Source organism: Lingula anatina, chromosome 1 (genome assembly GCF_051362555.1).
Source record: "Lingula anatina isolate TDL-2025a chromosome 1, LinAna3.0, whole genome shotgun sequence".
Classification (NCBI taxonomy): Eukaryota; Metazoa; Brachiopoda; class Lingulata; order Lingulida; family Lingulidae; genus Lingula; species Lingula anatina.
The window spans coordinates 12224660-12247920 of record NC_141767.1 but is presented as its reverse complement, the minus strand read 5'-3'; the positions used below and the strand labels follow the sequence as shown (position 1 = coordinate 12247920).

The window sequence follows — 23261 nt, the reverse complement described above, 5'->3', positions numbered from 1 at the left end:
GTGACCTAAAAATGGCGGACGTACATGAAAGAAAAACCGCCTAATCTTTTAATAGTCTCTCCGCCTCCCCACATGTCGTCCCTGCGGGGTACAGTAATAAAATCATGTCTCCGTTCGCCATGCGGAAGCTACCTGAGAAATATTAAGTGCGCATGCTCATCAGTTAAACTCGTGGTGAAGAAAGCATGGCGGCTGAAGGCGATCGAAGGAAAAAAGCTCTTCTGTTCTATTATCTTTGAAAGCAGAGACGAAAAAGGAATAATTTGGCCCGTAGAGCAGCAATGAATCGACCATCTACAGAGATAATATCACCAGAGATATTCACGGAAATATTAATGTTCGGAGTCGAGATTTAATTACTGTACCCCGCAGGGACGACGTGTGGGGAGGCGTGTGAGTGGCGGAGAGACTATTAAAAGATTAGGCGGTTTTTCTTTCATGTACGTCTGCCATTTTTAGGTCACCGGCTTTGTAAAGCCTGGCTTAATTCGTTGAGAATGCGCTCGTAGTCATGTAGTGCAGAGTGCACACTGTATTATTTAACCTTAAGATTGAGTATTTGTATGTTATGCAGTTTTTTGTATAGATAAAAAATAGATTCCTCACAACTTTAAGTAAACTGTGTTTTATTTATATACACGTATGCACATTTTTGAAGTGGATTGGGCACTTTTCTTACAGTTGATAATCACTTGTGTTTAGATGGCAGGCAGGAAAGAGAACATGAAAATAATGGACATACCTTACCTTGCAACACAATTATGCAGTGTTTTCTGTATTTGAATGGGTACTGATATCTATTGCATGCAATGGAATTTATTATCCAAAATCTGTAGAAATGTAGGTCTTCATATATTTGATTTACACTAGTTTTAAATAAATGTAACAGAGTTGAATTATTGAGTCTTCTATACCAGTGAATTGGTAGTTGACTTGTGAAGACATCTTTCACCCTGTTCTTCAGGCTTTAAAAGCAATGGATTCCAATGGGTTGTCAGATCCTTATGTGAAACTCCACCTACTGCCTGGTGCCTCAAAGGTAAAGTAAAATGGTCCCTTGGTCATTGGTGCCAGTTTTAAAATGGTTCGCTTTTAAAACAAGAAAGTGAAAATTTCTGTTATCCTAAACCAAGGACTCTAGGTTAATCTTGGGCAATATATTAATTGGGTTGAGAGTTCTATTATTCTTTTAAAGTTTTTGCTTCTGTTGAAATAACATATCGTGAATCCAAGGAAAATCCTACTTAAGCATTCTGAAATGTGTTCTGTAAAATTTTTTTCTGTCCCCAGTCCACTAAACTGAGAAGCAGAACTATACACAAAACATTGAACCCAGAGTGGAATGAAACGTTAACATACCATGGGGTCATAGAAGAAGACTTGCAGAGGAAAACATTAAGGTAATGCTTTGCTAATACAAATGAAATTGAAGTAAGGACATGTCTCTGGAAATTTTTAAGATGGTAGAAAAATAGATCTTTTCTGATTGAGATTTTTTTAGCAATCTATAAGCTAAAAACCTCATTTTTGTAATGGAGTGCAGCTTTTCTCATCATTGCCTGGATAAATTGAGCATCTTGATTTGAAAATGGTCTGTCTTTTGGTTGGGAGATTTTAGCTGGCATTTATGTTTCACTGGTAAGTTTTTGTCAAGGGAGTAGAGTAATTTAATCGATGTTACATTTTGTTAAATATAACAATTTTCCAGACTGTCTGTGTTAGATGAGGATGCATTTGGCTATGATTTCATTGGAGAAACTAGGGTACCACTGAAATGTTTGAAGCCACATCAACTCAAGAATTTCAATGTTTATTTGGACAGACAGATGCCGGTAAATAAAATAAAATGTTGTGAAAGGACCATTTGCTGTAAATATTATTAATACAACATACATACCCTTAGGTAAGAAGTAACACATTGTCGAGTATTTTACATTATATTATTTCTATTTCATAAAGAACAAATATATATACAGGGGCGGATCCAGAGATATTTTGTGACAGTCTTCCAAATTATCTTTATTGATCCATCTTCCAATTTTGACCGTCTTCCAACAGAAAAAATTAGATAACCATCAACGTAAACTTGAAAATCTGACTGTCTTCCAGAAGACCCAGAAGACGGCCTAAATCCACCCCTGATATATATATAACAACAGAGTGCAAGAAACTACCCATTCCATCATGTAAATGTTAATATTGAAATTCCTATTCTATTGCGTACCTTACTAGCTGGAAAAAGATGATGACCTTGTTGCACATGAGCGAGGCAAGATCTTGGTGTCTCTGACATACAAAGCTTCCAAGCAAAGTTTGTTGGTTGGCATAGTGCGCTGTGTGCAGTTGGCACCTATGGATAGTAATGGATTCTCTGATCCATATGTCAAAGTGTAAGCGAAGAAGTTTGATTTGAGAAGTATTTTTAAGTCAAACTGAAATCATTTATGTGTGATAATATTTGAAAAAATGTTATATACTAGTACATGTTATAAAGCACTTTCATGCATTACATTAGGTAATGAAATAAAAATGATCACAAATGAATACAAGTAAGACAGTTTCAAAGATTATAATGATCATTTTACGATCAAAACTTTCTGAAGCTGACCACCTCCAATGTTTTGTTGCTCAGCACTTCTCTGTTCCTGCAGTTTTTATAACAATTCCTTATTGTTTGTAGCTACCTCAAGCCTGACAAAGAAAAGAAGTCCAAACAAAAGACCACTGTTAAGAAGAAGACATTAAATCCAGAATACAATGAGGAGTTTTTGTATGAAATTCCAAAACATGAATTGGCCCAAAAGACCTTAGAACTCACTGTGTGGGATAAAGATATTGGGAGACATAGTGATTATATAGGTAAGATGAAAGCATCTTATGTAACTTGTAAAAAGTCAGGTATATATAATCCTTGTGAAAAATAATTGTGAGCAAAAAGATCACATAATGTGGACAGAGATACAAACGGAAAAAAATACAAAAAAATTTTACATTCCAATAATATATTGACAGCTTGACTTCCATATCCACTTTGCAAAAATTCATCTTTCAGGTGGTGTCCAGCTGGGAATTACTGCCAAAGGCACCAGACTGAAACACTGGTTTGAAACACTCAAATATCCTGACAAGAAACACGAGTATTGGCACATTCTGTCAGCAGATGTTGTTCCAGATAGTCCGTAGATGTCACCACAAGTGGATAAAGAGCAAGACAATCCAAAAATGGCTGGACCAGTTTACTGTATGGGCAAGATAACCCTGTTATCTCAAATAGTATCAGCACTGCGACTCGGTCATAAAAATCCAAAAGGCACAGGAAAGCATCTGTTTTCATTCGGTGACCTATTTTCCTCTCTTAGAATAGAAGTTTAAGAAAGCCATTTTACTGTAGAAGTGTCACTTCTTGTTTGTCAACTCAGTCTATTGTGAAGTGCAATCATATCAGCTTTTGTTTTGCTATTTTTCCTTCTCCAGCACAAAAAATCCTGTCCACTTAATGCTTTATTCAATCTGACTAAACTAGCCAGGGTATTGCCATTGGTTGTCCAATATCTGTGCAGAGTAGGGTTTTCCTCATTAAGCCTCTTGAAGAGATTTAAAAAGAAATGCAAATTGGGTTCTAACTTGTAGCTGCATGACATGTTGTGCACACGTTCTTTACAGCGAGAGAGAGATACAGATGTGCAAGTTAAATTAAAGTATGTACTGTACTGGAAAGCCTTGTCAGTACACCAGACAAGTGGAGTAATCCACCAAGTTGTCTGAATTGTTAAACTAGTAACAGTAATTCAGCCTTCAGTCCATCTTACATTTACTTATGTATAAATATTCCTTTAGTTAAAATGTTAGATATCTAAGATATTATTCAAATGTCATTGGCAAATCTTATAATATTAGTGTCTGATATAGCAAACAACCACAATGAGTTAAGTCAGTTCCAATTAATGGTCGTGGAATTTTTTCCTGTGAATAAACTTACATGATATAATTATTCATCTTTAAAATTTGTCAAATATGCTTTATAAATCAATATATGTTATCGTGTTGTTTTTTTTTCTTTTGTGTAAATAGATCAAACCTGATGAAGTATGGAAGTTGTTTCATTATAGGTATTTATTATACTCTAAGGTGCTTTTAAATGAAGCTTTTGCTTATAACGTAGTTGTTTCCTGTCGCTGGACTTTTCTCTGCTCTTGCTCATATTGTACAGGTTCAGCACTTAATAAGGATTTAAGTTAAGGGTTGTGCAATTGAGAATGATAATTTTATTTTCATTGATGGATATTATATGATATTATATGATGTTCCATTTTCTAATTATAAACTGCTGTAGGGTTTTTGTACTGTTAGATCAGAGGATTTGCAGATGGATCTCTGAAAGATCTTAACAATGCACTTGATTAAGGTGCTGCAGGTGTGCAAGATTTGGTGGTTTTTCTCTGTTTAGTATTTTTTGACTTTTTCTATCTTCAGATACAGCTGCATTCCAGATTTAAAGAGTTGTATTTTTGGGAAAGGCTTAGATAAATGTCATGCTATAAGTAATTCCAAGTAGTACCAAGTTTTTTGTAGTACAGAGAGTAAGGGTACAAGTAAATAAAAATGTTATGGTTTTGCTGTAATGAAATCATTGAACTGACAGCTCTGTACATAAATGATAAAAACAAGATAGCATTTTGGATCAGAGGACCAACCTGAAGTCCCTTTTTATTTTTGTTACAACATTAAATTGGGAGCTACATTGATATAAAGTGATTTTTTCATATGCAATATTTTGATGATTTGTTACCAATTGACATAGATGGAAGGAGTATATGCATGCTACATTTTCCAAATAATGCAGATGCAACTTAATTCTGTTAGACCACTGATATTATTTCAGTTTGCCTGTTTTATTTCTAGACTAGTGCCTTATTTGAAATGGTTTATTGCAACTTAATCTGGCAGAATCTAAAACTAGATAAATTCTACATTTATTCAGGTTATTGAAATATGTTTAGACATTAAATAATTTACTGGTAAGGAAATTGGTGTACAGTGAGTAATTTTTTTGCAAACATTGTACATTGTTTAGAAATAAATTTTTGATTTTGTTTTCTTAAATAAATGTTGTGAAAGAAAGTTTTGTGTTTTCGTTCAGTCTTAAAGGAATGTGAAACCATGCCTTAAACACCAAAATAAGACTTGAAATGTGCCTACTTAGTGTCCATGTACATTGATGTCACAGGATGGCAAACATTACACCTCGTGTAAATATTAATATTCTGTATTCCTTTTATTATGGCAATTAAACAGGAGAATACAATATGCACCATTATGAATTTTAAATGCTAATACATAGCATTCAAATACAGATCACTTGTAGCATCCTCCTAAGGAAATTTGACAACTCTCCAAAAATCTTAAACTACCCAGAATAACTTGTTCTGCATCAGATTGTTCAACTCTAGAATAAATACATGAAAAGTATATCACAGTTAAAAACATTTTTCTTCTCATAAGCTTTAATTAATAATATTGCATCCCAAAACCAATATACTGTAGCATATGGTCTATTTCAGCATATGCCTTTAATGTGCTAGAAGACAAAACTTGGCTTACATTATGACTGAACTCTTCATGAACTCTTCATAGGCTACATGATATTGTGCGCAGAAAAACACTTGCATAAAATTTAAAGAGATAACAACTCTTTGTTTTGGAAAAAAAACTGGTTTCCTAGGGTAAATGATGATTTTTCCCAAACTTACCAATGGTTTATGAATCCATTTTAACATTCACAGTTAGTCCATGTTTTTTTTTGTTTTTTTTTTTGTATAGGCTTGTTTCTTAAAATAATCTCTTAAGAAATTATTATGGAGGTATAGCTATCTATAAAGGTCCACATGGTCAGATGGCAAGCACAGATTCCAGACTAAAACTGCTGTTTTTGTTGTAAAATGGAATAAACTACATTCCTATGGGTTTTTTACAAGTAATGTATTTATAGTGAAATCTGAATCTCGTTCGAACAGTTATCCCTGTAAAACGTATATATCTTTGTAATAAATATTATATTTTTCTTCCTAAAGCAATGAATCCTTGCAACTTTTTTGAAAAAAGGTAATCAATTACATATCACATATTTCACATTAACAGCTACTGGGCATAAAAATTGAACAAGCATCTAATACTTCTTAAATAATTTTTCACCTTATTAATCAAAGAAATTTTCCCTGCACACATTCCCAACCACATCTGTCTACTTGAATGTTTGAATATGTGTCTATAAGTAAGGTGTGTGTTATTGCAATTTCCAAAATTGTGCCACAATTATTGGCATATTTATTTGAATGTCATCTTTAGATTTCTTACAATTCTTCTTATTCCATCATCTTCTGTGGCTACTGCAGGGTAAACTGACTGGGGTCTACAAGGCAAGCTGATTGCAATGCCTCAACAGTGGCAGGCACATCTGTAATAAAAACATTTCAATACTCTATCAGTTTAAGTTAGTTATTCAAAAAGTCAGTTATTCAAAATATGAGGAACCTCAACAAAACTTTAAACCATTTAGTTTTCATAAAATATAATAATCTCTCAAGCTTCTTTTATAATGCACTTCAATTTTGTTTTTCATATTTGAAAATGGGAGTCTGTACAGAGCAGCAGTGCAGCTCAGACACATTTTCACAGACTTTCAGCACTTCATTTTATTGTACCTAAACCCTCAAATTCACAATAATGTTATTACTGTACCAAGTTGGAAGTGATTTGTGTTTCCCAGTTCCTGCCTTGCTGCCTCCACAGCATGTTTGGCTGCAAACAACACTGCACTGCTCATACACAGAGGGGGTTCACCCACAGCTGGGAAATTACAAAGTATACAGTGCCATTACCACTTTGCACAAGTTCAACAACAGATATTAACCATCACCTGTTTTAAAAAAACAGGCACTGGACTAAACAATAAAAGCCAATCAAAATTACTTACATATTAATCCTTAAACCTTGATGATTGCAGCAGAAGACTGTTAAATGTTTTAATGAAAAAGGATGATCTGTTTATATACAGATCACGCTTACTTAATCCTGTAATGTCATTTTCTCTCACACATGCAAACACATACACATATAAATGTATATATGTAAAAGTATTTCACCTTTTGACCCAAGCACTCCCAGTGGATTTGGAGCATTCTTCAAGAGTTGGATCCTGAAATCAGCTGGTATGTCTTTGCACAAAGGTGGATGGTAAGACTGTCATAAAAATACAGAAAAATACTGATATCAATAGCATTAAAGGTACCCATTACCAGTCTATTATATAAACCTAGTTACGCATCCCCAGATTTTAGCTTCATAAACAGATAACTAAAAAAAGCAAAACTTGTATCTCTTAGTATAAATACACTATAACAGTTAACATGTGCTATTTCCTATATGTGAAAATGAACTGTACCCAGGTACTAGCACTCTGGTTCTGTCCTGTCTTGGGATCAAACTTTATATCCTCCAGCAGCCAATAACCCAGTCCCATGACAAAACCTCCCTCCACCTGTCCCACATCTATGTCAGGATTCATGCTGGAATGCCAGTCAATGTTCTTATATAAAATGACAATCATTCACTATTTGTGTTTAAATTATTTACTAAAAATTACAATGTCTGATGTGCCTTGTAATTCAAGCCTGTGTAATCAATATAAAATCTTTGTAACTTGCATATAAATTTGAATCTGCATTTCACTTTAATCTTCTCAAGACAAGAAATATTCTTTACTTCAATAAATATTGATTACAATTTCCGTATTCTGACGAGAATAAAATTTACCAAGCTACCATTCAACATCAAAATAAATCAAGTCACCATATTCACCTGTCTCCACAATCCTCCAGTATGTCCACTCTGTCAATATTGCGCTCTCCAGTAAGCACATCCACTGTCACCTCGGCACAAGTGACGCCATAGACATTGTACTGCCACATGTATGTTGAATTTGGAACAACACTGAAATTGAATTTTTTGACTTTGGACTGTTTCAAGTGAAAGGTTTACATGAGATGGTATTGAAGTTAATTCATTTCTTTCACTTTTGTTTGACAAGACATTATATTCAAATAACACAGTATGATAAAGGTCTGCTATGATCTCTTCAGTGCAGATTACTTCATACATGTATTATATCACAGATCTCAGATAATATCCTGAAAGTTTTAACAAATTATAACATAACTATATATCAATCTGCTATAAACTCACAAATATCTTGCACACAAGTCAACATTCTCTTGGAAGCACTTGTTCACCAAATCCTCCCATTTGGGGTCCACCATTTTCTGTCGCACAGGGTCCATCCTTGTCTTCAACATTTTGCAACACTCAATAACTGCCTGGAATAGTATTCACCAATATTTCTTTCAATCTTTTCAAATAGTGTAGCAGCACACACAGCAGGATTTAAGCTTCACTTTCCAGTACAATGAGCAATAGTCAAAACTAAGGAATTTTTATCAAGTTTGCTTGCTTCTACCAGAGTGCAATAAATTTACACAATATTCTTTTTACTTTTAAAAGGTTATTATTTAACAGCATCAGTCTTATTCAAAGAACAAGAGAAAAAAATTCAGCATCAATAAATAAATTACACTTACTCAAAAACAACCTCACCTTACAGTTTATCTCTGAAGTGATACTTCCCCCTGTAGTGATAGAGTTAGCATTGACCACTGAATTGGCTGCCTTGACAGACACCTTGCTGATATCTATACCAAGCTCATAGGCACATACTTGAACCACCTGATTATAAGAAGATATGACATATGTGTTAGTGAGAAAACTATGCAAAATGAGCAGTCCTTGCACCAGTAAAAGTGTGCATCACTGATACTCTACAGACTTTCACATTCACTCTTATTCTAAAAGGGCATGCTGCATAACTTACACAATCAAAAAAAGAAAAAAAAAATTTCTGACAACATTGCTCACAGATTTTCAACATTTGCAACTGTAGCAAAACTTGCTTTACATACAAATCAGTTTAACAACAAAAGGTCATATACCTTTGTGTTAATTCCCTGTCCAGACTCTATCCCAGCATGTGTCACTGCTACGGAACCATCTCCATTCATGATTGTTACCAGTACATTGTAATTAGCGGTAGCCCAGGCAGTTCCCCACTTCAGTGGCACAACAGACAGTCCTTTCTTCTTCCAGCGGTTGTTCTGAAAGTGCAAGAACAGCAACAATGAATATAATTATCACATTAAATTTCTAAAATTCCACTTTTTTCATGCAAATTCACGTTAGTTAATTTCTTTAATTCCTCAGCCCAATGAAAAGTGAGAAGTGAGACAGTTATGTCACCTGATACTTACAGCAATTTACACAGGTGATATACTATACTCATCCCCATTACATTACCTTGTTGAAGAGAGCCACATCTGCTTTTCTCTTGCTTATCTCTGCAGACTGGGCGAAAGCAGTAACCATTGGGCCAATGTTACAATAGGTCAGGGGCATCTTCACTGGGGTCAACTAAATTTCAAATAGAATATTAAACACATGCATTTTTGAACTGAACAGTATTTCATTTACCTGTCTAAACTAAACAGTAATCAAATACTCAAATTTTACAGATGTAAAACGTTATTTTACAGATATAAAATGTTGTTACCTGTCCAGTTTTGTAAAAGTTTGCCTGCTTTACTTCCAGAGGATCTTTTCCCAACTCCTTAGCAACATGTTCCATGATGACCTCAATCCAGTAGATGGCCTCAAGAGAACCTTTGATAATAATGTTGTCAGTTTAGTAATGCAACTTTCCAACTTCCTAACTACTTTTGGGCCACTTCTCTTTTTTATGTTATTTTTTTCTGTATACTACTGAATGAGACAAATTCTATCCAAATAGAGAATATAGCTGAAACTGCCAACATGAATTATAACAGTTTAATTTGGACAAAAAAAACTGTCAGCACACAAGCAATAACCTTACAGGTATCAGGACCCCCCTCCCCCCCCCCAAACCCACCCCCCGGACAATTTGCCAATTCTGCCCCAGATAATTCAAAAACTTTCTTGTGCCAGAGAGAACATCACGCAGTAGGACAAGTATATGTATAAAGTGAAATGGTGGCGAACTATAATGGAAATTGACTGGGGGGAGGGCCGGGGGTTTGTCCTTGAACCAATTGTACACTTCTTTACCTGGTGCCCTGCATGCAGTGGCAGTTGGAGTGTTGGTCTTCACACCCTTTGGAATAATATGCCAGCAGGGGCAGTTATAAACTGAAAAGAGATACATTAGTCTTTTAACTGAACACATTCAGGCACACAAATAAGACTTGATATGGCAAAAAATATGAAAAAGAATTTTACAAATTCCAAATGATACATATTTACAATAAAAAAATTCACTATTACCATTCCATCTGTGTAATGAAAAACATTGATTACAAAATTAAGATATACTTTTTAAAAAAGTACTTTTTTCTTACCACTATCAATATATCCTTGTAGTGGCATGGCAGTTTCATTGGCTAAAATTCCTCCATTAGCATAGTAAGTGACCACTATTCCAAGAAGTTTTCCATCATTAGTCACACCGACCTAACAAATCAACATAATAGGTCAATTACTTTCAAATTGTGCATTTCATTACCCTTTTAATTGAATGAAAATCTTCTGTTATATGGTAATTTATATAAAATACTATCTTTGATTAATTGCTGCATATACCTACTTCATAGTTAACAACATATGGGATTCTTTTCCCCAGCATCTTCATATTGGCTCCCAAACTCATGTGAATATGAACAGGCCTATAATACAAAAATATTCTCAAGTTCTTTCATCTTTAAAATAATTCTCAATTTAGGAAATTTTCACATTTGTTTTATGAAGAGTCTACGTTTATAAATTCTTAAATAATATCAATGTTCATATTTTTGCTGACACAAACACATCCAATTTGAAGGTACATATGAACCAAGCAATGATGGAGTGTGGATTCCCATTATTGCATATAAACCACATCTACTAGTTATCCAACCCCAAATAAAGATAACATGCCAAGGATAAACCAAATTAATCACTCAATCAGCCAAAAAAAAGCTTTTAACCGACACTTTTTAAATTTTTGGTCATAAATTTCACCTACTTACCTGACCTACCTATCTGCCCTGTTTATATACAGCACAGCAAGCAAGCAGAAAAATCTGATTAAATATCCTTTTTAGGGTAATGTGAAATGATGCCTTTGAAACTATGTGGTGACATTTGTTTTCATATGCATCTTTAAAGTTGTACTTTAATGACCTGCAATAAAAGTTGATGCATATACAGAAAACTAATGCTCTACAATTTATAAGTTTACATCATTATAAGACAGAAAGAGATTCTATCCAGATCAAAATAAAAAGCAATCTCACTTCCTGGTAACATAAGCAGCCAGGGCACTAGCAGCTGCCACAGGAGAATTCCTAGTGATCTTCCCACCATATGCTCCACCCAGCCGAGGTACACTCACGTCAATTCTGGAACATGAATGAATGACTTAAATTCCCATCCAATGCTTAAATTTGAATTATTAGTATTCCAAATTTATATCTTTTAAAGGAGATCTAGGATGTATTAATCTCATTTTTGCCTGACACATGCACATGTACATTTCATTCAACATCATATTGATGTTAACACTGGCATTAACATACATATTAAATGCATTGTGGAACACAGTGCTAATTTAACAAGGAACCAAAGCAATATGGTTTGTTCATTACTTGTTCTGTTGTATTCCAAGAACTCTGGCACAAGCTTGCTGACACAGGTCTATCCACTGAGTGGAACAGTAAACATCATACCCATCTTCCTTGGGCACAGCAAAACTTGTCTGTAAAATATATACATTTTCATTATATAAAAATACAATTTTAAATAAAAGAACACTACAAAATTATATCCACATGTTCACAACAAATAAAAATAAATGCCTACTGCATGTTTCACTGTAGGTCTGTAAGACTGTAAGACTGCTTATTTGCATTGTATGACAGCACTAATATTTTCTTGTTCAAAATTATGTTACTCACAAATTATGAGTGGCCAAAACATGCTTTGTAAAGAGAGAAAAGATGAAAAAATTGAAAACCTGTGTCTCCATGTGAACATGGTACTGAGGCCCCATTTTAATCTGACCACTGATCTTCTTAGGTGCCCCCGCCACAGCAGCTGACACAAATATTAAACACTCAAAGTACACATCATATCAAAACAAAATTTAGCAAAGTAAAACTTAACATTGTTTGAATTATATATTTATCTAAGTGGTCAACTTACAAAAGTTCACAAAATGCCATAGCTACAAGTTCCAGTTGTATCTGCCATGAAATATAATAAATAGGAAAATGCATATCCATAAAAACTCAAGTTAAACACTAAGAATATAATGATATATAATAAACAAACCATCAGCATCCCCCAACTTAAACTCATCCACAAAAGGTTCGATGAAGGATTTCTTAGCAATGGCGTCCTCAATGGTGACAATAGGTGGCTGCACATCTGTATAGTTCACCTGGACAGCACTGGCTGCTGCCTCAGCATGGGCCAGGGTATCTGGAGACATGGATTTTGCGTGGTACTTCAGTTCTTCTATTTATCTTTTATAGTGATTTTTTGAGGGCGTGTTTATTTGCCATCACAAAAAAAAATCATAATAATATTTTTCTTTGATTTTGTCTCCCTGACTAACAGATGTAAATCAATTACTACAAGATGGCCAGCAAATGCTTTGATTAATATACATGTTATGTTATCACCTTGCAACCCATTTAAGGCTATGCTACAAAAATCATGTATACATAATATTGCCTTACCAGCCACTACCAGTCCAATGGCTTGACCAGCATACTCCACTTGGTCTGTTACAAATAACTGAATAATAAAAAATGAACGTCCAAAAAAATCTGACTGATTGCCGCATGTAGTAATAAGAATATAATAGAAAATATATTTTATATCTGGACCAGAAAACATTAAGATTTTCATAACAGGAAAAACATAAAAGTAAAAATAGCCTGGTTTCTACCATCTCCTTCTGTTGTCCAAATTTTCCCATAACATCATTTTCTCCTGGGATGTCTTTAGCAGAAATGAAGCGAACAAATCCAGGTACATTCTGAAAATACAATACAGAAATAAGTTAAATTTCAAATAACTCCATCAATCAGCTGATTAATTTTAACAATTAAATTTTTAAAGAATTTGTTACATTTTTCAAATAACTTGTTACCAACTGAAAAATATTGCAATAAAGAAAACCCATTGACCAAACCTGAGCCACTGCTGTATCAATGCTTGCAATCTTGGCATTGCCTTCAGTGGAGGTGACAAAGGCACCATACAATTGCCCTGGCTTGGCAGGTTGGTCAAGGATGTACATTGCCTCACCAGCAGTCTGAATGATAACAATTGGGAGAGATAAGATACATGTACTGGATTGAGATAAACAGGATTACATTTCTGATGACTAAATCTACTTCGGCAAATTTTTATCGTGTCAATTTCCAGCAGGAGTTGTTTGAATTCTAATTCAAAACCAACATTTGACTATCAGTATGATAGATGTACTTCTACTTCAATATTCCAATCAAATTCTTTTAGTTCAAGATAGAAATTTAGCATAGATTTATCAGCAAAAAGGTTTTAAAGATACAAGAAAACTGTTTCAATCTCAACATTAACTCTGAACTGACTGCAGCATCATCACTGAGCAATAGATTACAAACAGAGTACTATAAAAAATATCAACGGATTTAATTGCTTGGAGAATTATCATAGAGTCCCTTTCATACTGAAAGCCGTGCACTACCTGCTGCCTGGCCAGTACTTTTGGCATAGGTTCATTCAGAGGGTACTTAGAAGGGTCAGTATCAAAGGATTGCTGGCCAGAAGACACTGGGCGCTGGTCAATCAACTTGGTGGCTCCACTTCTCATTCTGGCACCAGCCTTCTCTCCCACAATGCTCAGCACACACTGGAATAGTCACAAATGAACTGAGATATCTATCTACAGTCAAAACACATTTCAATCTGACAATGGGCAAAACAAACTGCACCACTGAAAAGCTACTAATGCTAATAGATCTATCTTTCTCACATAGATATTGATCCCCACTGACAGATTTCAACACAAAAAAAAAAAAAAAAAAAAAAAAACCCAAGATGATGTACACTTTCAGCTCTTCCAAAAATTTGTTCAGTTAAATGACCTATCAACATTTAGTACTTATTAACAAGATTAGCAATATCAATCACAACACATGAAATATGGATCTAGGGCAGAAAATATTTTTCATGCTATTTTAAATCAGCAGGAATTCAGCTGCAAAAGGATCTTTCAACCTTGGGATTTGCTTTTGCAGGAATCTATAACATGACACCTCAGCTCTTTACTGTCCTCAACAAGTTCAAATTCCATTTTTTTTTATTATTTAAATATAATTTGTTAAAGACAACTTCCATTCAGGTGTTGCAAGCAATATCTTAAGACTGCATATTGTGTCACTGCCCTGACCTTGTAAAATAAAGCAACAGCCAGCCTCTTCCTATAGTCTGGACTACCTTCCTCTAGCATTGGGCTGATCTCATTTGCCAGAGTAGAATAGGCACCTATAACATGAAAAAAGCATTTAACAAAAAGTACTGATACAAATACAATGTAAAAGCTACTACAGGGTCAAACAATTTAACTCACCCGTTAAAGTTTTTTGATCAAGCAGGCTTTTTCCAGTTAAATATTCCTCAGTCTGAGAGGCATGTACCTATAAAACAATATGTATTCTGCATAAATACAGTAAGATAAATACAGTATTAACATTTCAATTCATAAAAAACATATATATGAAGAAGAAAATATCTCCTAGTTATTTACCAATAATTTAAATACTTCAATATATTCAGATATCTATATTATATAGTACGTACACAAGATTCTGACATTCAAACCTAATATATACAATCAAATACTTACAAATGTTGAACTAATCCCACCAAACACAATTGATGGTTGTTGGATTATTTTATATTCAGTGTTGTTGTTCACCTTGAAGCGAAACCCTGCCGAGACATAGGCAAGACTGGACTGTAAGGGAAACCAGCACATGTAGAATAACATTTAAAGAATACTATAATTTAGATAAAAGAATATGAAAGTTGAAGACTTCATTCTATCATCTCCTTTACAAAGTACACATTCCCAAAAATATAATCACAAAGATTGTTTTTCTTTCCAAGAGACATATGTTAGGAAGAAATATATATCACTTTTCACCAGTTCAGACAGATGATCACTTAAAGAAAACTAATTAGTTTGTACCTAGGCTTTTGGTTATGTCTCAAATGTTATATCAAAGCCTCTTACAGGGTACATGCTTAAATTGGCAGTACCTATAAATAAAGAATTTTAAGAAAGCTTTTGCATGACTGAAAATATGGACTTCAAAACAATATTTTCATAAAAAATCAGATACAAATCAGCATGATACCTGAACTCTTGGTTGTATCTTGAATGTCCTGACATAATCATTGACAGTCATGGTTGGAAGGACAACGTTGAGAATGACACTCTGTGACATGTCAATCGCCAGGAAGTCTGTAAGGAGTATCCTGGAGACAACCTGTGTCTGGCAAGAAGCTGAATATATGTATAAAATACTATCAGTACAGTGAGAATACAAACTAAAGATGTTAATGCATCTACTTTTGAAATAAATTGCCTACAACCTGAATTAACTTATTTAATGTCAATGATATCAACTGGCCCATTTTTGGATGTTTTTTATTTTATTCGTTTCAGCAATAAAGCAAAGAAAATAATAACTATTTTTCCCCAATTCATCATTGGTAAACTTGCAAATTTGCCTTGAAAAAATTACATCATGACAGATTCCTTATTGACTCCAAAACAAATGTGCGAGTAATGATTTGAGAAAGTCATACAATCCAGACAATGTACCCAGAACAATCTACTATATAGAGTAACATACCAATGTTCAAGACTGCACCAACAGTTTCAAGAATAACAAAAACATCAGAAGGAAACCCTGGATCGTTCTTTTTGAGCATCAAGTTTCCTGCCCACCCTCCTGCCTGTGAAAAAAAATCCCCTCTATATTATTCAATCCATACAAATAGCTTAATTCATATTTATACATCAATGTTATCTATCTTAAAAGGTATTACTATCTTTTATAATTAAGCAATTAATTCAGCTTAAATAGAATTCTGTTTTGCATAAGGGTGAGCATTTCACCCTATACTGTATATTATTTTTATATTTTTTTAATGAAACAATATAACTACTATATATAGACTACTTTTTGTAAGAGGAGAATCCTGAATTAGAAAACTAAACTGAAATTCAAACATGAACTAAATGCATACCAATGATTATGACTGACTAATTAAAAAATGTGTGTAGATTAAACACTTACATTCCTGACGGAGGTATTGGCCACTCTTTTCAAGTGAGTGACCAGTGTGGAACAATAGCTATATCCTGGCAGTGTAGCAACCTCAGTCAATACTTCCATCAATGCAGACAGGCTAAAGTTGGAACCAATGGTCACTGGGGCATTCTTCTAAAGGAGTGACAATAATGTACTTAATCACTTAATTATCAGTCAAATTTTATGTTTCATAAAATATCTGCTTAACAACTGACAGGTGTGTGCTTATTCACCCCTGGTATAACGACATTATTTTTAAATTCAAATAAAATAAATAATGATAAAATAATTGTAATTTTGTACTTACAGAGTACTGATATAATTCTGGTACAGACTTCAAATCAATGTACACATCATAGCTTCCTGGAAAGGAAAGCAAGAATCAGAGACAACCCAACACAGAGTAACCTTGGATTTCATGTGTGGTTGGTCAGCTCATAAATAAGTTAAAATCCACTTTGTAAAAATAATATGATTTAGGCTGGGCTCCTGGGGGCATGTGTATTGACAGTTCTGGATGATGGGACCAAAAAACGATGCATGACATAACTCAAACTTGACCTATTTCCAGATATGACTGTAGAAATAATATAGTACAATTTTTTACGAAATATTGACCATCACTTTAAATAGAAGAACAATCAAACAAGTTCTAACAGTAAAACTTGGAGGCATGACACAGCAACAATGCACAGATCCACCTTGCCGACTTACCCCCTGCTGTGTTTCCCAAGACAAGCTTGGTAGGCTTTGACTTATTCTGCACCACCATCTGGTATAACTGCAGCAGGTTTACTGGTATCAGCCACTGCGATGTGCTCAACACCAAGTGTACTGGCTTGACCGACTTAGGTCCACACTGTCCAGTGCATGCCTGACCAGTCTTAGGGCACTGTCTGCTGGACAGGTCCTAATATAAATAATCTTGAAATTACTACATGTACGAGTAGGTTACATTGCACATTCACGCATGTTGATATTTAAAACTCCATACGACAAAATAAATGGTAACCATCTGCAGGCAAGCAATTTTTAAATAAAATTTATTATTCTGGATTAAAGATTTATATGCATTAAGGTGTGCATAAATTGTATAAAGTCATATAAACACAATCAAATGGCATCGTATAGTTTCAAATGAATACAAAACACAATCTGGCCAGCTAGAACACACAATCATCTACAACTTTAGAAACCAATGAGTCAAACTCATAAAGACTAAGTAAGTAAAAACAAGACATTTTTGTCTTTAACGAAATCCACTCTTTATATCTTTATGTTTATGAATTCAAGTCACCTCAATGTCTATAACATGGTCTGTGGAATCCACAGCAAAAGTTTTCATGGCATCCAGAATTGGTCTGTACCCTGTGGAAAAAACATTACAGCACATTAAATACCTCTTTAGCTTAACTTGTTCATCTCATGCAGTAACGTAATACCACAGTGCCACCAATAAAATGTACAGCATGCTTCAGCTTCAGGCGTAAATCACTCTAATTTGTATTAAGTCCACATATTACACTTTCAGAGCTTTAAGTCAGTATTGCCTTAATATGTGTACCTGTGCATCTGCATATGTTGCCATCATAAGCATCCTCTATCTGTTCTTTAGTAGGTTTGGGATTGCTTCCAAGGAAACTGTAAGGATCGCATAAACATGTTACTGTAATGACTTAATCTTTTCAATGGGGAAAATACATAATTTGGGAATCTTTAAAAACATATTTTTGTGTAGCATTTGTGGTGTCTTTACTGTATTGGATAGAGCTGTAAGGTAGCCAGCTTTTCAATTTTGTTTCTATCTCTCAATAGAAATGTTTCAATTTTAAGAATTTCTGACTTAAGAAATACAATATCTATAAAATTCCCAATTTTACCCATTGAAAGGATTGATTTATTATTGTATTCTGTGATGGAAAGAGAGGATGTCTTGATCAGATGTAAAATCTCTGTAGCCTAGCTTTGACTGGAATTTACTAACTCTAACATTTCATACAAACTTCAGCAACTGTTAAGAAATCTGAGAGAAACTACCAAAACAGGATATTTTATCAAAATATTTTCTGATTATTATTGTTAATAAATAAGTGAAAATTTTGCACCTCCTTGATATGTGGTAGGGTAATTTTTATGGTAATGTAATGTAATGTAATGTTGTGGTCCAGGGCATGCATTGGTCAGATTGGTTCATCACAGATGTCAAGTTACAGTTATGATTTATCTGTGGACTTTTGATGAATACACTGAAAGACAACCAACATGCACAAAAACCCTGGGCCAAAGAAAATGTTTACAGTTATGGACTATTCCCCAATAAAACACTATATTAAGCTAGTTACCTGTACATATTCATGACCATTCCAGGGCTACAGAACCCACACTGGCTTCCATTGCCATCAGCCAGTGCTTTCTGGATAGGATGGTAACCAGAGAACTTGTCCCCTATACCCTCCACTGTGGTGATCTCCAGATTATGGCAACCATACACTGGCCACAGACACTGAAATATTGATAAATGTGTTCACTTCAAAAATTTTTCATTTAGCACTTCAAATTATATGAAACTATTATTTGATTTAGATTCCAAACTTGCAGCAAGCCATCGAACATTTACTAATCAGAAATCAGAATCATGTACCAAAGAGGAAATATATTAATATATTTATGACATTATGTATGTGGTATTTTAGGGGAATATGCTTTTTTTTCATAAATCTGACACCTAAAATAACAATTTTATATTTTTTTAGCAATAAAAATTATGAGAGGAATGTACATCTTGTCCTTTGCTCTAAACAGTCTGGTGACTACAATGTACGGATAACTTGTAAAACTACCATAACTTACAAGTCTAAATGGGCCAAAGGTATACAGAGGCCAAAAGTCAACATGATAATGGTACCATTTATTCATATGCAAAAACTACAAGCAACCTTAGGAAAATTCACAACTTGCAAAACATGTTTTTTCGTGAATTATTTACACTGTATTATATATATATATATATATATATATATATATATATATATATATATATATATATATATATATATATATATATACAATGTTGTTGATATAGAGCAACACCTCTGAGACACCTTTATCTAAAATTGTGATGTTATCAGTGATCCAGTGCACGCTTACCTAACAGATAATGGACAATACTGACAAAGTCAGTCTGCTATTCAAATACCATTCATTCTTAGCTGCCTTATCTAATCATCAAAACCAGATAGAAAATAAACAACTGTATCATAGTAAAACAAATTTTAGCTTCTTAAATCAAAGATCAAATACTAAATAAACTTTGTGGGACAGTATACAAGAACTTGTCCAACATTTCCCTTGTACTCACAGAATTAATGGTCTGTGGTTTATTGGCCTTGGTGATAGGGTCATATTTGGCGATGGTCACATGGCAGCTACCACACCCCCCTTCATTACACATCACCTTTGTTCCTGTCAGCTTGAGCACCGTTCTTATGTACTCATTTAAGGACATCTCAGCTTCAAACCTGTTATCAACTGGAAGATGTACATAACAGAAAAAAAATAGATGTTAATATTTCAAAAACTGATTTTTGTATGTACTAAAATGTAGTAATCTCTAAGATTGCATTCATCCCTAATTAAAATAATGATCATGAGTTATATAGCCTTTTTCAATATCACCACTTTCTTTAAACATTAAAAGTATATGTAAATCATTAATCTTCTAAGAATTTTTTTTTGAGGATTTATCTTATTCAGTCAACCATTAGCTTACAATTCTGATAGTCAAAAATCCAACAGATATACTGACGAAAAGAAATTATCTACTTTTGCAAAAGAAAATTAAATACGTTTGGTAAGTATCTTATATACTATCAAGAGGACAGCATATAAATACCAACCAAAAGTTGTGATACAGCCTCACCTAGTCTCTTCCACAAGTACGTACCTTGACAAAGCGTTCCATTTACTTTAAAGGAGATGGCTGACTCAAGCTGTGTTGACTTCTTAAACTTGAATTCAGAGCCACAGGACTGGCATGTTCCAAAATATACCCAGAGCCCAAGCTGACTTGTAGTGGAACATGACTAGAACCAAGCAAAATATTCAGTGCATATACATATAGTCATTATACATATAGAATATGGTATTTAAAACGAGTATCAAGAAATAAAAAGCATCTTGTTGTAAAAAAAAATACTTTACTTTAAATATCAAACTGCAAAAAAAACAAACAAACAAACAAAATAAATAGATTAAAAACAAACTTTTTTGAAAGCAAACTGCAATTCACTTAACATTGTGAGCTACTGAACTATCAACAAACTGCAAGTTAGTGACATTTAATCCATACATGATGCACCAACCCAATAGTGCTCAAGTACATGTATCTCATCAAATTATGTAAATAGCCAAAATAGGTACATCTCAGATGTGTATTCTACTGATAATTGCCAAATAAAATGAAATATGGTTCAAAATCAGAATAATTATTTGAAGATCAAAACATAAATTTGAGACACATTATGACTTAAAAAGAATAATTTTGATGACTCTTTTTTTCAGTGTGGAACCAGCTACATGTATTCACTTGACCATAGGGACCATTCCCGGACCCTATCATACTAACTGTGGATCGCTCTATCTCAGAGGGGATTCTCACTAAATTGCTATCAATTTAAGCGGCTTAAATGTCTGTCATGCCTACTGAAGCTGCTAGGGGGTAATTAATTATTGATTAGCAGTAGGCATGTCAGACATCTTCACCACTTAAACTGAAAGTAATTTAATGAGAAACTCCTTGCAGATGGATCTATCCTGTTAGATCGATCTAAGCATGTTAACCCAGTCATACACCCCATTTCCATAGATTTTTAGAACGATCTATCCCTGTAGGGAGTCTCACTAGATTACTGTCAGCTTGACCAGCTTAAGCGTCTGTCCCGCCTACTAAAAGGGGGTAATTAACTATGGTGCCCGCTCGGCTGACTGCAATTTAGCGTGAACCCCCAGGGAGTTAGGTCGATCTAAATCTTAATCTTTAGATCGATCTAAATAGATCTCTGGGAAAGCACCCATACATGTTACTATACATTTAAATTGTTTTTATAAATACCTTCTTTTTTTGCTACTCCATTTTTGCTATTTCTAGATTTATTTATATTACTTAAATATATCCTGAAATCAATTTTTGCTGACCAAATTCAAAATTTGTTGCTATTCATGTATGTTAATCACCAGACATGCTAGTACCTACATGTATGTGTACTATGAACCAGTATTTTGGCAGACGTTTGGCACCTATTTAAGCATGACACATGTACAGTACATATAATTTATGCTGGTAATGTACAAATAGCAAAGGCATTGGTCCAAGTCATCATATACATTAATTGATTTTGGAAATACATTAGAAAATCAAAGACCTATGTGTACAAGTTTAAGGGCATACTGTTTATATTTAAGTACAGGAATTCACAGTGTGACCCAGAGGTGGCATGTGTCAGAGGCAGAGATGAAAATAATCACCAGGATAAACACAGATTTGAATAGTCTAAGCATACTCTGGAGACAAAGCCTACAAACTTGTGTGTGAATGTGCATGTCTGCGTGTGACTCGACTTTCAAAGCACCACTTTGTGCTGTTTCGGAGAGTCTATCTAAGTGCAATACACCACAATACAGCATAATACGAAAACGAGTCCAGATGCAAGTAAACAAGGGAAACGGTCATTTAAAAGAAAATATACAGGGCAATATATATATGTGAAATATTAATATCACTGAAACAACTTTGCCACGACTTGTTTATTGTCTGGTCATCTCCCATGTTGATGAGTGGTTCTTCTTTGCAATATAGTGGACAACCTGTACGTCATTAATAAACCATACCTATTTGCTAATTTGTATCAATTATGGTATTTTAATAAAATTATCTAGTAGTATACTTTGCTTTTATATCAACCTATTTTCTTAGGAATGACAGTGTCCTGTGTTTTCTTTTTTTTCTGGTGTATTGAACTATATTGCGATGTATTGCACATTTTGGGTAGACCTCATTTCATGCCCTATTGCACTTTACACAATGATTATAATTTATGTCCTGGTAAGCTGTACCCAGCAATATTTACCCAGGCTCAGGTATTTTGTGCAGCTAACGTCGCACGACCCAATTTGGGCAAGAAATATCACCTTTTCTAGCCTTGCTCATCTGTGAAATGCTGTATGCTACTAAATGCGAAATTTATCATACACCTGTACAAGAAGGAATTTACCGTATATTATGATCGCACAAAAGCAGCCATTTGTTGATTCATGCATCATGTTTTAAAGCCAAAGATGTGCTTATGTGACAGAAAAAAGTTCGTGCATGCAATGTACGCTTGATCCATCAAATAAATTAAGCAAAACAAAAACAACAAAAAATAAACACAAAGTGTCCAAAATGGGTCTCTGTCCAAAATGGGCATGCGGCGCTAACTCACAAAAAAAACAACAAAGACCATGAAACTTTCTTAAAACAAGAACAAAAATAGAGAAAATAACAATTATGTCACTATTATGCTGCTACCTCGTTCCGCATTTTGGGCAACGCAAAGTATCGCTTGTTCTGTCGCTCATTGTGCCTGATGTCCCATCTGTGTGTGCATACGTAAGTCTTTCACCTCCCCAAATGCGGTCGCATCATGTCACGTGATAAAAACACGACCCACAAGGTAAAGGTCATCCCTACGGACTGCTACAGATTGAAAATTATTATTTTTTCAATAAAATTCT

At 34.2% G+C, this 23261-nt stretch overlaps 2 protein-coding genes across 6 annotated transcripts in view; one reads left to right on the top strand and one right to left on the bottom strand.

Annotated features, from left to right (window-relative positions):
- LOC106171243 (rabphilin-3A) overlaps window positions 1-6279 on the top strand; it is a 42655-nt gene extending 36376 nt beyond the window's left edge. For all 4 annotated transcript variants that reach the window (XM_087001325.1, XM_087001330.1, XM_013551507.2 and 1 more), the window contains 6 exons: window positions 965-1039; window positions 1291-1400; window positions 1709-1832; window positions 2233-2390; window positions 2681-2859; window positions 3053-6279. In XM_087001325.1, coding sequence (XP_086857451.1) covers window positions 965-1039; window positions 1291-1400; window positions 1709-1832; window positions 2233-2390; window positions 2681-2859; window positions 3053-3183 — 777 coding nt within the window. In that variant the 3' untranslated portion in view covers window positions 3184-6279. The remainder of the gene's footprint in view (window positions 1-964; window positions 1040-1290; window positions 1401-1708; window positions 1833-2232; window positions 2391-2680; window positions 2860-3052) is intronic.
- On the bottom strand, window positions 5251-23212 carry LOC106171242 (xanthine dehydrogenase/oxidase). 2 transcript variants are annotated; one of them, XM_013551501.2, is made up of 35 exons: window positions 23056-23212; window positions 20434-20572; window positions 19849-20018; window positions 18833-18993; window positions 18055-18131; window positions 17788-17858; window positions 17205-17400; window positions 16798-16853; window positions 16476-16622; window positions 16029-16131; window positions 15528-15676; window positions 15014-15124; window positions 14738-14804; window positions 14558-14652; window positions 13853-14017; window positions 13316-13438; window positions 13070-13159; window positions 12858-12915; window positions 12448-12597; window positions 12131-12210; window positions 11763-11872; window positions 11412-11516; window positions 10724-10802; window positions 10479-10590; window positions 10189-10269; window positions 9656-9765; window positions 9403-9516; window positions 9042-9203; window positions 8650-8778; window positions 8242-8372; window positions 7858-7989; window positions 7442-7565; window positions 7143-7239; window positions 6739-6846; window positions 5251-6454 (listed from the first exon to the last, which is right to left on the bottom strand). In XM_013551501.2, the coding sequence occupies exons 1-35, from the start codon at window positions 23065-23067 to the stop codon at window positions 6384-6386; spliced, it is 3885 nt and encodes a 1294-aa protein (XP_013406955.2). In that variant the 5' UTR covers window positions 23068-23212; the 3' UTR covers window positions 5251-6383. The 2 variants fall into 2 exon arrangements, with proteins under 2 accessions (XP_013406955.2, XP_013406957.2); XM_013551503.2 differs by having other exon boundaries at window positions 16476-16619.
- Window positions 23213-23261: the final 49 nt, after the last annotated feature.

What these genes read in the sequence shown, in the direction of transcription:
- LOC106171242 (XM_013551501.2), bottom strand. An exon ending in AACCACAGACCATTAATTCT is followed by an intron (nt 18,994 to 19,848) that starts GTGAGTACAAGG and finishes TCAATATTTCAG; the next exon opens with TGTCTGTGGCCAGTGTATGG. An exon ending in TAAGTTGGGGGATGCTGATG is followed by an intron (nt 12,211 to 12,447) that starts GTTTGTTTATTA and finishes TATTTGTGTCAG; the next exon opens with CTGCTGTGGCGGGGGCACCT.